Here is a 14,549-nt window from a genome sequence, read left to right on the forward strand (position 1 = left end):
CAATCAAATTGGAAAACTACTATCTGTCATAAAACAAAGTTCCACAGTAAGTTATTCTGGTTGACCACATCAAATGATTAAATTTTCAACAAATTCCATTTAATTGGTGTGTGTGTTATACCAGATATGTGGAGTCACTTTAAGCTGAGGTGCTCCATGTGGCTGACACTAAATCAATGGGTGATTAAGAACACACTGTTCAGAAAATGATTTATCAACATATGATTTAAGAATAAAACCAAATCCTCTCTTCAGTTGTGTTTTATAAATAATAGCCTAGTTGCAGGCCCCTAGGAGAGAGAATTGATCAAAGATCTATTATGCAAACTTGCCCTTTGCGAGGACTGTACTTGTCCTCAGGTTAAAGCTCATTATCTTCTTGCTGAGCGCATAACATGTTGGTATGATCTCTTAGTGAGTCTGCAGGGAAAATTAAGCAAGTGTGTAATGTACTAGCTATGATCTCCTGCACATGTATTTAATACTGTGTGGACAACAGTACATGAAATAGAAAGCACAAGTTTGTTCTTGGTGTGATTTACATCTGAATCATGTGGGCTTTTCTGCTGCTTGGAAAGACAATGGCCAACCCAAATTCCAAACATTTGAATTCTAGACATTAAGAAGTCTTCCTCCAGACACAAATGTGTTCCTTCCTTAGAAATGTATTTTAAGGGGAGCAATAATTGTCTTATGAGAAAACCTAAAATTGGCCTTCCTTGTATTAGGCATGCTAAAACGATAGAAATCCTCTAGTTGGTATGGCCTGGGTGAGTAACATCATTCTCTCATGTGTTAGTTTCCACTTCTGAAAAGGATGGGGAAATTGCACAGTACATCTGCTAAGGTCCAGAAAGGTAAGATGCTTTAGGGAAATGCTTACCACTATCAATGTCTAAAGAGGCTACATCTGTAAAAGGAAAAAATATTGCAGACATTTTCTTCAAATGGAGCCAGGTTTCAGCTTCATTGTATAGATCTAAAGAAATGCTGGAATCTGGGGCAGGTACATAGCCTCTTCAGAGCAATCCACTTCTGTTTAAAATTCATGAACTGTTTCATCTGTGGATACTGCAAGTCAACAGTGCAAACATCTAGGCTTGCTAGGGTGCAGAAGGGCATTGCCAAAAAGTAGAGCTATACCTGAAAAGGTGAATGGGAAGACAGGGAAAGTGAGGTACACCAGATTAGAAGGAAAGTTTGACTGTCACCATTGATACATTTGTATTGGTTAGTATTTTTCCCCAGTCATTGCCATCTGTCTTCTTTTCAGGCCTTTGTCTACCCTACTCTTACAGTTTCTCTATCAGGACATAGACTTATCAATGATCTTTTTCCCTGCCCTGTGTGTCACAGCAAAGACAGGCTGGCCATTACAAGTTGCAGGCTATGGCAAATAATCATTTCAGGGTTCATTGGCTTCATCAGCTCTGTGTGGGCAGATGTTGTTTCTGGGCATCCATGCAAAATGCATTTAGGGCCAAACCACAAACAGCTGTACCAGCTGGCTGTTTTTTTTTTTCTGTTAAAATGGAGATAATGTCTCTGTATTCAAGTAAATACCCACTTTTTCTTCATCATGCCAGGCATTTGGGTTTGGCTCTGTAGTTTTGGGTCTCAGTGCCTGCTGCCAAAAATTGGATTACTGAAACATACCTATTCGGAAACAAGTGACAAGATATTCCAAAATAGAGTTGCCCTGATTTCTACAGTGCTAGAGCTGTCATTGGTTTCCAAGTGTATTAACCAAACTACATGAATGTTAAAAGAATATCAGTGGAGGAATAGGATAAATTCATTCTAAACAACAAAACTGCCTCACCCAGGTAAACTTAGGGATAACTCAACCTCAGTCCATGGGTGATGGCCACTTTGTATGATGTCTCCTTCTGACCTGATTTTGTTGGTCAGAACTTTCACAAGCATCTCCTAGGGTTTTGTGGAACTAGATGAGACGGCTAAGATCTCAAACCACAGACCTGGTTGGAGTTACTGCTCTGCAGAAGATCTGGAACCCTTATTGTTTCAACAACACTTAGAGCTATTTCTGCCTTGGCAGCTGACCTTTCAGTCAATAGGTTTTGTTACAATACCAGCAACATCTACAATGTGGATAAAATAAGATCCTGCTTATAAATAAGCTTTCTTCTTTTTGATGTTGGTTTGAAAGACTGTGAATCTTTGTGTGTGTGTGTGTGTGTTTGTGTGTGTGTGTGTAGGTATATGAATTCTTTCTCATAACCCTTTTGTTTTGAAGACTGAAAATATATCATGCTCATTTTCACCCCTTTGTCTTTTACCTTGTTTTTCAATGCCTGTTTCTTATCCTTAAACAAGGAATACTTTCAAATGTAATTGTTTCATTAACATAATCTCTTTGCTGTAGATAAGACCTAGGGTGAAAATATACCAAGCAGACACTATCACACAGTAGTAATTTGGTCAACCACTCGGGTGCTATCCATATCCACCATTTCTACACACTCAATTTCTTCCCGATTTTCGGGATTTTTCTTCTCTTTCCTTTTTTTCTTAGAGGGTGGTAGGAAAGTCAGTATCACAGGTAAAATGGCAAAGCAGTGAAAGAAGGTGACAAATGCTATTAAAAACAAGCACCTGAACAGTGTACAGGTCAGATTTGAAGGCACAGCTGCGAGAGGAATCAGACCAACAATGTAACAGAGGTAACTCTGTAAAATAGCTACCCCATGCACTTCCAGGGCATTTTTTACCCATTTAGTTCTTGTGAAATCCTTGCCCAGAACAAATGTAGATAACAGTGGAGCACAGTTATCAATTGTGTAGTTAATTCCATAAATTAAGCACAGCACAGAAATGCAATCCAGCTCTACTTTCCATAGTGTCATGAAACCTATCACTCCAAATTCCACGGACACAACTGTTAGCGTGATCCAGACGTTAATCAGAGAATCTGCCACCAGGAATGCCGAGAAGAAGAGCAGGAATAAAGCACTGATGCAGGAGTTGTGCAGGGGGGCTCCCAGAGAGGAGGCATAGCGATCCATGTACACAAAGGATGGATTGAAGACTATGAATTTCACCTTGGAGGTGACAGAAAGTCTCCTCAGCGTCTCCAAGAGATCATAAAGTTCTTCTCTGTTTGTTTCCATGGTCTTGGCCACCAAAAACATTCTGGAGGCCACTACATCAACCTCATCATTGTACTTTTTAGAGAAGATGATGTCCTCTTGAAAATGTGAAAATTGGGGGGCTTTCAGGAAGGAATTCCTCAATATGTCTGTGAAATTTTTCTTAGGTAAGCCAGTGGATATATTGAGTTTCCGAAGATAATTTAAATAACTCTCAAACCAGGATATCCGCACAAACCCCTTGGTATATTCTAGAACATCTTCTTGGACACTAGTGTTCCAGTATTCTATGGACTCATAGATGTAAAACCCAATCACAGGACTGTAGTTGCTAAAGTACTTTTGCTGGGCAGTAGTATACTCAATGGTTTGCGTCGCAGTTGCTACAATATTACTAAGGTCTGACCCTTCACTGACCTGCAGATAGCCCATTAAGGCAAAGGAAATATAAATAAGGTAAAAGAGAACTACAAAAGGCTTGACATAGGTGTTGGTTATCCAGTCACAGTAATAGCGTTTGAGGAAACATACCAGTAGGTGACTCTCGTATGTGTTCGCTTCTTCTCCTTCAGTTGTGTCCTCACTGAATCTGGCTGTTAGGAGAAACCTGTACCATGCTGGCTTTTCCTGCAATACCTCAGGCTTTGGGACTTTTCTACAGAAGATACTATGCTGGTAATTGTTTTCTATGTAGCCAGTGAACACCAGGCTGGAACCATAAAACGAGAGTACATAGAGGTAGTTGAAGAAGATTGCAATGCAGGAATTGCAGCAGAAAATCCTGGCTGCCTCAATGTTCGTGAAAGGGCTGGCCCCTATGCCAAAGGTGACCAGGTACATGGCAGTGGTGAGAGAAAAGGAGAGCATGGAGTCTGCATAGACTGCTGCAGTTCTCTCTTTAACATGTTGGTCTTCTCTAGTTTTCCTCCAGGAGGACAGCATTTCAAAAGTCCCATATAATCCATGACCTGAGGGGACAGAAGAGAAGATCAGAGCCAAAATTTAAAGAATTAATTGCTTTAAGTTAAAATTAAAAGAAGGAAACCAAATTTATCATGGGGGCTAGTGAGTTAAGGGGGACACAACCAGCCCTAGTGGTGACAGGTTTGCACATGCAAATGATTTCTAGTATGTGGAGATAAACTCATATTTTGGTGAATCATGAAATGGCAGGTAGGACAGCAAAGATCTTCATGTTCCCTTCTGGCTTAAGAAAGGTGGTTGAACTTATACCAATAGAAAGCTGAGTAGATTTGTGTTGGGATCGCTTGAGCATTCTCTACAGTAATTGCTTAGGGTTGTTGGTGCAATATGGTGGAACATTCCAGAAAGCCTGCCTGGACACCCATCATTTTCCTTCCCATGCTTTCAGGTCTAGTTGAGTGTCATCAGAAGAAGACAGTGAACAGAGGGTTCTGAGTTAACATCCTATCATTGCATTTAAAATTGTCCAGGTAGAGAGAGGGCTTTGGTGGGAAAGAAGCACTATATTTAATGTGAGTCTTGACAAGAAACTAAATCATAGCCTCTTTCTTTTTTTCTTCTCCAAATATTAGGGCAGGAAGCAATAAATCTGAGAAACAAAGGGAAACAAAATAAGGAGGAACATTTAAGGAATGGGGAAAGATATTAAAAGTAAAGAAGGAACAAGATTCACATGAATTCTCCATGCTATGGATAAAAATTAGAATTGGGTTGAAGGATTATGAATTGCATTTTGTCTTTAGGAATCTTTATGCTCTATTTTGTTTGTTCATAGATGACATATACTACAGGCTGGCTTCTTTACATGCTTTGGCAATGGCCTGTGTGGGAGGGAGCCAGATCAGTAACCTGGCTTAACTGCATATTTTTATTTAACTGCATATTGCCTTTGCCTGGCTCGTTAGTATTCTGACAACACTGAAATAACAGACAGTAAGTGCCCATGTTTTGACTCCATTCTGCTGCCTGAAAAAGCTAACACGACTTCTGCCACCTCTCTGTTGGAGCCAGATACATTCCCTGGGTTTTCAGGCCAAGACAACACTGGAATGTCCACCAAAGTGACCCATCACAGCTTTTATAACTCCTGTTGTGGCACTGGGACCTGCAGATCTCATTTTCTGCTTCCACACCTTGGCATATTCAATCCCATTATTGAGGATAATAAAATCTTTACCTTTTGGTAAAATGGTCTTGTTTTTAAAAAGGAATTTAAAATCTCCAGCCAAGCATAATGCTGAGTAAAGTGAGTCACTGTTATCCTGTGTGTACAGAAACTGAGCACATGGCTTCCCATGTGCCAAGGCCAGTATCCTTATTGTAAAGGCTGGGCCTCAAACCTAAATACCCATTTCATGGTGATGGTCAAGGCCTGTTTCCACAGAGGGACTTGGCATTTATCTCAGTTTATTAGGCATCACTTTAAAGCTGCTTTTAGAGATCAGATCAAGACTGTCAATTTGATAACTAAAACCTTAGCCCCTATTAAATTGAAGGCACCTAAACTCCCTGGACATGAAGTAAAAAGCGCACTCATTGGCTGGCATCCTGTTGTTAATTATGCTTTAGAAAGTCAGCCATCTAGTCACCGGAGGAGAAACTAATTAAAAAAATATTTATTTACTTTTATTGGAAAGGCAAATTTATAGAGAGAAGGAGACAGAAATATCTTCTATCCTCTGGTTTATTCCCTCAAATGGCCACAGTGACCACACCTGAACCTATCTGAAGCCAGGAGCCAGGAGCTTCCTCAGGGTTCCCCACATGTGTGCAGGATCCCTACTGGTTGGGAAGTAGAGCACCTGGGACAAGAACCAGCACCCACATGAGATCCTGGCACCTCCAAAATGGAGGATTAGCCAATCCAACTATTGTCCCAGGCCTGGGACACTGTTTTAAAAATCTATTTCCACCATGTTCTCAGAATGCACCAAACAGCCTTTGATTAAAGGCATCTTGGACTTTGACAAAGAAGGCAAAAAAGATGAATGCCTTTGAGGCATGAGTACCCTGCAGAAACAATGCTGACTCCTTGGTCCAGCTCTGGCCATTGCAGCCATTTGTTGAGTGAGCCAGCAGATGGAAGATTTTTTATTCTCTGTATCTCTCCATCATTCTCTGTAATTCTGCCTCTCAAATAAGTGAATATACCTTTTAAAAACTAAACCAAACCAAAGCAAAGCAAAACAAAACCCTCACAAAAACCAGGACTTTGTTAGGGAGTCATAAAGTATGGTATGAAATGTGGGTGCATACAGCAAAACCAGAATTATTCATAAGTAGAATTTAAATTAAATTTGTTTTGCAGTCCTTTAAAAACAGTGTATTGTCTTGTAATAATCTTGTCATTATAATAATAATATAATAATCTTGTAATTATCTGACTTGGACTCTTGTTGGAAAATACAATATGAATCCATTTCTTACCTTGCTCTTGAATAATCATAGAAGTTAATTGAGAAAAGAAATTTGAATTAATAGAGCTATTAGGTGACTAATTGTGAGTGAGGCTCCAGTGACTAGCATGAAAAAAAAATCCAACTTAAGGAAAGATCGAAGTAGGCTGTAAGCTTGTCCCTTGAGTTCTATTGCTGTATTTTCAATGCCTGCCCTTCTATAGTTTGACCATTTTTACTGCATGCTGGTTTTTTTTTTTTTACATATATATGTTTTTGGCTCCAGGAGCAGTTCCAAAGAGAATTTTAATTTCATTTATATGGGCCATGGGAAATTATGCCTATCATTTATCTCTCTTACTATGTGTGTGTGTGTGTGTGCATGCATGCATGCACATGTATGCGTATGTATGTAGACACCCATTGAGGCCACAAGAGGTCCTAAAAAAATCTGTTCTATTTGATCACTTAACATTGGTTGCTAGTGTTTATTAGCTATGCCTCTGAAGACTTTCATTCCCATTCCTGACAGGTCAGATTCTTGTTTCTCAAGCCACACTTCTTCAGCACATTGCTTCACCCTAAACCCCAAACTGGAGTTCTGCAGTGTCTTCTTACAAGAGCACTTGGATTTCTGGGACAATTGCTAGTGCCACTAGACCTCCTTCCTGAAGCTCAGTCAAGGGAAAGATGAGTGCCAACATGGCTGCAGTCAGCTTTCAGTGATTAACAGCCTGAAGTGGCTTGTTGGCACTAGCCCTGTCCCACAGCTGGGTATTTATGCAGGAGAAATAGGAAAGCCTCACTATGGTGACCCTGTTTTGTTCTCTGGACATGAGGGAGTCACATTTCAATCCTAGGACCTGAGAAAGACTATATGTCTCTTCCCTCACCCCAAACACTTGCTCTTTCCATAATCATAGATAATTTCCCTTTGTTTTGGCCTCCATTGGTGTCCTTGTAAATAGAGACTGCTCTGGGATAGTAGTCTATTAAAGCAACTTCCTTTAGTTTGTGGAATGAAACAGAAAATGGGAATGCAGAAGGACTGAGGAGGAAATAGCAGACAGCAATATAAAGCTGTTTTCTCAGGTTTATTTTTTCTGCAGTAACTCCCGGTCTTATTATCTCTTACTGCCACACCAGAAACTGGACCAATCAGAGTCAAGGAATGGCAGAGAAGAAAGATTGAGGTAGGTTTGTTGGACTCTCTCAATAGATGGCTCCCTTGTTTATCCATCACCCATCCATGCATCCATCCATCTATCTTCCTCTGAAGAACTAGAACTCAGCATGCAGGATGTGAGGAAGCACACACTGCATGTAGCTAGAAATCATTTTCCAGAAGCTGAACTACTGTTTGTTCCATTTTACAAAGGAACTTGAAAAACAAAGGTATTGCTATTTGCACTCTTAAAAAATCCTTATAACAGAAGACATTTTCTAAAATGTGTCTATGGGGGCCCGGCGGCATGGCCTAGCGGCTAAAGTCCTCACCTTGAAAGCCCCGGGATCCCATATGGGCGCCGGTTCTAATCCCGGCAGCTCCACTTCCCATCCACCTCCCTGCTTGTGGCCTGGGAAAGCAGTCGAGGACGGCCCAAAGATTTGGGACCCTGCACCCGCATGGGAGACCTGGAGGAAGAGGTTCCAGGTTCCCGGCATCGGATCGGCGCGCACCGGCCGTTGCGGCTCACTTGGGGAGTGAATCATCGGATGGAAGATCTTCCTCTCTGTCTCTCCTCCTCTGTGTATATCTGACTTTGTAATAAATAAATAAATCTTTAAAAAAAAAAAAAAAAAAATGTGTCTATGAAGAGTGACCAAGAGACCTATATAACTGGCACAAAATAGCAGTTAAGCAAGGAAAAATTTCCCATTTCCAGTGTCCCAAGACAGTCCTGGAGGGCTCTGTGGTAGCAGGAGGTCCCAGCAAGGCTGGAGGGTGGTGTTGCATAGCTTCCCAAATCCAAAGTTTCCAACAGATTTCGACCTTGTTAGGCAGGTGTCCTGTAGTAGTAGGTAGAGTGATGGCTCGTTATCAACCTGTCTTGGTAGTAAAGCGACTATAATAGGGGTGACAGGAACTGACCAACAACTCGGGGCACTCCTTCTTGTACAATCATATGTAAAGCCAAAGAACTGCCAACACATATTTTGAATGTATCAAATTCTAAAGAGAAATAAGCCTTTAAAGCATTTGTTTAAAAACACATTCAAGATGTTTGTTTCTGTTTTTGGCCAATTGCACTTCTGTGTCATTACATGCATATATACTCATGCATGTCACTACACACACACACACACACACACACACGTCACAGTTCCAAATCATGAGTGTGTGCTTTGAGGGACATAGTCTTTTAGTTAGCCCTGGGTAAAGGACAGTAGCAGAACTCTTCACTACTGTTTAGAAACAGGGATACCTAGAGTGTGCTTTGTAAAAGGAAACTGCTTTTGTTAATTCCATTAATAGTAGACTGGGACTGGCATTGGGGAAAATAAAATACTAAAAGATTTAGGCTAATAATTCCTCTTCTTCTCCAAAGAATACTCTGTTTCTTCATGCAGTTGGCTTTCAGGCTTTGGAGACAATGAAGAGAAAAAGCAACACAAATGATAAGTAACATTAATGCTGGAAAAACTCAAGCAGCTAATCCTAAATCTACTAAGGGTGACTCTTAGGCATACTCGTAGATTAAATCCCACTCTCACACAGACTCTTTTCTGGGCCCTGGCCAGGGCCTTCAGGGTTGTTTATAATCCACTAAAGCAGGAATCCATTAACAAATAGTTGAAAGTTAACCTAACTTTGTCCAGTAGAGATGCTTCTGGAAAGTTGATTGTAAAGTGAATCATATTTTTAATTTATTTAATGGTTTTGCTGTCAGAGTTCCCTGGGTGACTTTTTCCTTATCAATGAATATTCATGAGCAAATTGATCTGCCTTATACATCTGGGTTTACTATGTCTGTTTTTTCTTCTTCTACCTTCCCCAGTTCACACAGACACAGTATACAGTCTAATTAAGGCCCATGGGTGCCCCTCACACTTTGTTTCCACACTAGCAGGATTTCCTCAGCCTGATTTCCTCAAAATGAGGAATGACTGAGAAGATGAGGATGTGAAATGGGATGGCTTGCTGATGGATGATCTTTCAGTTTCAGTCTCAAAACATTTAACATCATGAGACAGTGAAGCCATGTATACCATGTCTGGGCAGTGCTAAGTTTCATGTACAGAAATAAAAGACTACATTCTTCTTGAAAACCCATAATACAAAGCATGAGAAAAATCTTCTTAAAACATACTTTGTTCTTAGATAAGATTTCCTAAGTTTATGTTTATATAATGCTTTTATTTTGAGGACATTCATATACATTTATGATTTTTGTTTCTTCCAAGTGAAATTAAAAGTATATATGTGTCTGCATTGAATAACACCTATTTTCAGAGAGAAGTTCATTAATTGGGTTACATTTACACTTTGCCAGTTATAAACATTTACTTTATAAGCTGAATTGTTTGCTTTACCACAGCCTGTTTTGTCTCATGGTTAAGAGTAAGAGTAAAGGTGTACTCTGCTTAAGTAAAAACAGATACCCACATCAGGGAGAATAAACACATCTTATTCTTTGTACTAGAGACTTGTCACATTTTGATAAATCTAATCACAGCACTGCATTTTAGTCTGAGAAATGATTTCCCTTCACTACATAGATGCATTTGAGAGTTCAAGACGTGAATTTTCTAATAGCTCTTGCTTGTTTAAAAATGAGATATTTAGATACCATATGTGTATGTACTATAAAAATAAAACCATTGTTTATATACAGAACCTATAATATATGTTATGGTCATTGTGCAATATATTTTTATATAGTAGGCATGCATTATGTGTGTGTATATATATATATATATGGCAATATGCTATTCAAACAGTTCATATATTTTACATATAAAATGTTTGAATGCATACTATATCATATAGAAAAATATAACACTTATATTTAAATAGTCAAGCAATATATTCTATGTATGAATTGAACATGATTATCTATATAAATATATAATTATCTAATATGATATACATGATATGTTATATATAATAAATATGGCAAGTAAGATATATGTTATGTACATAGATGATATACACCTGCACACACACACAGATACACAAGATAAATAGAAGCCTGATGTGAAATTTGTTTTCTTGCTGAAGCAGAGAGAGGTCATACTCCTGTACCAATCAGTGTAAAGGATCTTTTCTCAGGATCTGTCTGTCTATATTTTTTCTCTTGCTTGCAAAAATAGTGATGGACAGGGTTTCCCTGATAATTAATATGAATACTTTGGGTTCTGAGTTACTACAGATCTATCTGATCAAGGTGATCTGGCTGTGATTTTCTGACATTCTAGTCTTAATTTAGATACTAGGAATTTCTCCTCAGGGTCTGTTTAAAATAGGCCAGTGTTCTAATGTTGCCTCAGGCTAACCCAACCTTTATGACAGGCATGGAGTCTGCTGTTCCCCCATTTTTTGAACAAGACTGGGTATATGATGTTTTGTTGGTGACTTCGGGATAAAGACATAGATCCCTTGCGTTATTATACCTAAGCTCTGCCTCCCTGGACTGGTGATATTTTGTGATGAAGAATAGGACAGTAAAACTGGGTTTGTTCCATGATACCAAACTTACCATATGGTTAGTGTAAGGACTAACTAGAAAACAGGGATATACAGTCTCCTTGTGAATTAGTCCTTTAATGGTCATAGGGCATTACAGAATAGATATTCAGGAAACAAACTTTCTAGAAAGTTCTGGATATATTAATGATTTATAGTATATTTCCACAGCATGCTAATACGGTTCTATTCTACCTGGAAATTGTCACAGTGTTGCAAATAATGAATTTATATGGTAAGATACTTTGGGTACTAAAAATTCATGGAGTGTATATATTATTTAAAAATTATGCATGTAAAACAATATTTTGCATCAAAATTAACTTATATTTTAATTTTATTTTTCTGTTAATTTTTTCTTTTTAAATTTCAAAGGCAGAGCTACATGGTATTGGAGAGAGAGAAAGATCTTTCATCTGGTCCACCCCCTAAATGGCCACAGTAGCCAGGTGTGGGTCAGGCTGAAGCCAAGAGCCCAAATTCTGCCACTATTCTCCTTCTAGCAATTAATCCATATCTTTCCTTTTTTGCCATATCTTTCAATATGAGTTTTCTCAGAGCATAGTTCACAAGGAAGAGAGCAGCCTGTATCTGATACTTGGCTTTCTCAAAACCCCAAACACTTGAAATGTAACTTGATGAGTATTTTTTTTTTTACCTCATCTAATCTCTTCGGTTCCTTTATAAATTAGCATGCAGATAAAATAACCAAATTATTGTCACTATAACTTCAGTTCTTCCTTTTTAGTTGTATAGAATATATACAATGCAACAATTTTTCCTGATTAATAGAAGAGAAAAACTTTCTGTCCCTTTCTATATTCTGCAACATTCCATTCCTTTCCTGATTTGTGTCTGATCAGCAAAGCTTATATTACTATTAAACCTGCAAGGAGAGCTTGTGCATACAAAACCTATGCCAATGTTTAAAATCATACCCAGCTGGCGAACGACGGTGTGCAAACCTTCATCCCTTAAAGGATACTCATAGCAGATTAAAATGATTAATATCCTGTTTATAAATGGACATTTAAATACCTCAGTACCTGATATCCATATATTTGGGAAAGAAGGGCTATTATTTTTATGCATGACAGGGGTATAGACCAAACAATATCTTCTCTAAATTATAGTAACTAAAAATTCCAACAAGCATGTTCTGTAGACCTTTTAGGATTTCAGCTCTAAATATACTGGTCTGACTCATCTGGACAGGGGTTTTGGCAGAAGTGGAATTATCTAATACATGATGCTGATTAAAAACATTCTAAATCATGATGTGGCTATGCTTACATCATTTCTAAAATGATTCATCTGTGTAGGATATATTCTTATTGCCAGAGATGTCACACATCATCTTGGCTAGAAACACAGAATCACATCCCGGTATGGCAAACTCAGAGTTTATTCAGATTCTTTCCTCTGTTGGAATTTTGTCAGTTCAATGCTGCTTGACACATGTGGTCTTAAAAATTTCCAATCTAAATCTACTGCCATTTTGGCATTTGGCTGTATCTGGCCTTATGTTCCTGCCATTGCACTGAAAACGTTTAGTTTGTTGAATTTAAAAAATATGTTTATCACATTATGCACCAATTGATGGCCAAAGGATATGTCTGGCAACTGTAAGCACTGGACAAATAATTGACTAGTAGTGCAAAATCCTTAACACAGCATTTCTTCTTGGTGTTTTGAAATATTTATTGGCATGTTAGAACTGAATCAAAAACACCAGAATTAAACAATGGCTGTGAATTCAGTTGTTACAAATCGTATATTTCATTTTAAATCAAACCTAACAATGAAAAGTTTATCTGAGAAATACAGAAGGGCAACCTTCCTGGATCTGGGTGCTGTTGGCTTAACAGCGTATTAATCACCCATTACATGGTGGCAAGTATTTATTGCAAATGGGCTTAAGCAACTCAAATGTGTAGCTTCCTTTCCTGTTGTGACTAAGTAACTTGAGAACTGGTTGGGCTGAAAGTGCACAGAAACAGTACACACTGATTGTCAGCAGGGAAAACTGCCATCAAATCAATGCACGTAGCATTCTTTCCAAATTGCAAACACAGGAAAGTATTGGACACCTACAGTGCTTGGTCTCTTTCATAGCTAATGCTAGGTTTTTCTGAATTGAACTCTATTTAAAGGTCAGTGATACTTTGTAGAGCTGTGGCACCATTTCTGACTTGATTTTTAAAGATACTCCTATGTCAATAGCACCTTTCCATCCTACCAGTTCTTTTTTAAAAGATTTATTTTATTTTAATTTATTTATTGGAAAGGCAGATATACAGAGAGAAGGAGAGACATAGACAAAGATCTTCCAGCCGCTGGTTCACTCCACAAGTGGCCATAATAGCCAGAGCTGAGCCGGGTTGAAGCCAGCAGCCAAGAGCCTCCTCTGGGTCTCCCACGTGGGTGCAGGGTCCCAAGGCTTTGGGCCATCCTTCACTGCTTTCCCAGGCCACAGGCAGGGAGCTGGATGGGAAGTGGGGCAGCTAGGACATAAACTGGCGTCCATATGGTACGCTGGGGCATGCTAGGTGAGGATTTAGCCACTAGGCTGTTCGTGTTGTTTTTCTTTGTGCCAAATACTTGTATTATGTAGCATGTTGTTTCCTGTGTTGATTTTTACTTGATGCTTTTTTATAAATGCACAAATATAAGGCTTAAGGGGGTACTAGTGTAATTTATTTAATAAAATTAATTTTTAGAAGTTTTGAAAAGCTTAAGTTCATTTGGAAGACTTAAATGTTGTAACATGCTTTGAACTCGTAACATCCTGAAGTATTGTAAAATCAGCACCAGTAGTCCTTTTACTAGCTCTGACATCTTTCTCCTATCACCCTAAGAATCTATCTTACTATCTTCTTTCAGTTTCCAACTCTTATTTTTGCTTCTTGTCCGCATACAAAAACTTCAACAAGAAAGCATTTTGTTTTTAAAATGAAAAGCTAATAAAAAAACCCCCAAACACCCAAGTATATGACTAAACATGAACAAAACATCTTAATTTAGATTTTGACTCAACTTTCCATGGAAGACACTCATACTCAGTCCTACTCACTCTTCAAGGAACTGCCCTGTATCTCTCAGTCGACCCACATGATCTTGGGGTTGCTTTAAAAGAGGCAAGTTGTGCTGTCTTCGTAACAGACTAAATTTAAGAGGAAGGAGAGCAGCCTCCTCCTTTGTTGTTGTAGACAGTGATGAGCAAACAAATCTAGTAAATTCTAAGGCTGCTCAGTCTCTCCACAGTGCCCTACTTTTCACAAAATCTACTAGTACATGTTTATTGACTGGGTCTCAATTTTCCTTGAAGAAAGAATGTAATTTTGTGGCATTTCAACCTCACTAGCCTTGCTC

General features: G+C 38.7%; 1 protein-coding gene across 1 annotated transcript in view; it reads right to left on the bottom strand.

The window, feature by feature from the left end:
• Positions 1 to 1,390: 1,390 nt before the first annotated feature.
• Positions 1,391 to 14,549, bottom strand: part of PTCHD1 (patched domain containing 1) — a 53,412-nt gene continuing 40,253 nt past the window's right edge. Inside the window, exon 3 of the mRNA XM_004587815.3 lies at positions 1,391 to 4,078. Within this exon, the coding sequence (XP_004587872.2) occupies positions 2,424 to 4,078 (1,655 nt within the window). The 3' untranslated portion in view covers positions 1,391 to 2,423. The remainder of the gene's footprint in view (positions 4,079 to 14,549) is intronic.

The sequence above is a fragment of the Ochotona princeps genome, chromosome X (genome assembly GCF_030435755.1).
Source record: "Ochotona princeps isolate mOchPri1 chromosome X, mOchPri1.hap1, whole genome shotgun sequence".
Classification (NCBI taxonomy): Eukaryota; Metazoa; Chordata; class Mammalia; order Lagomorpha; family Ochotonidae; genus Ochotona; species Ochotona princeps.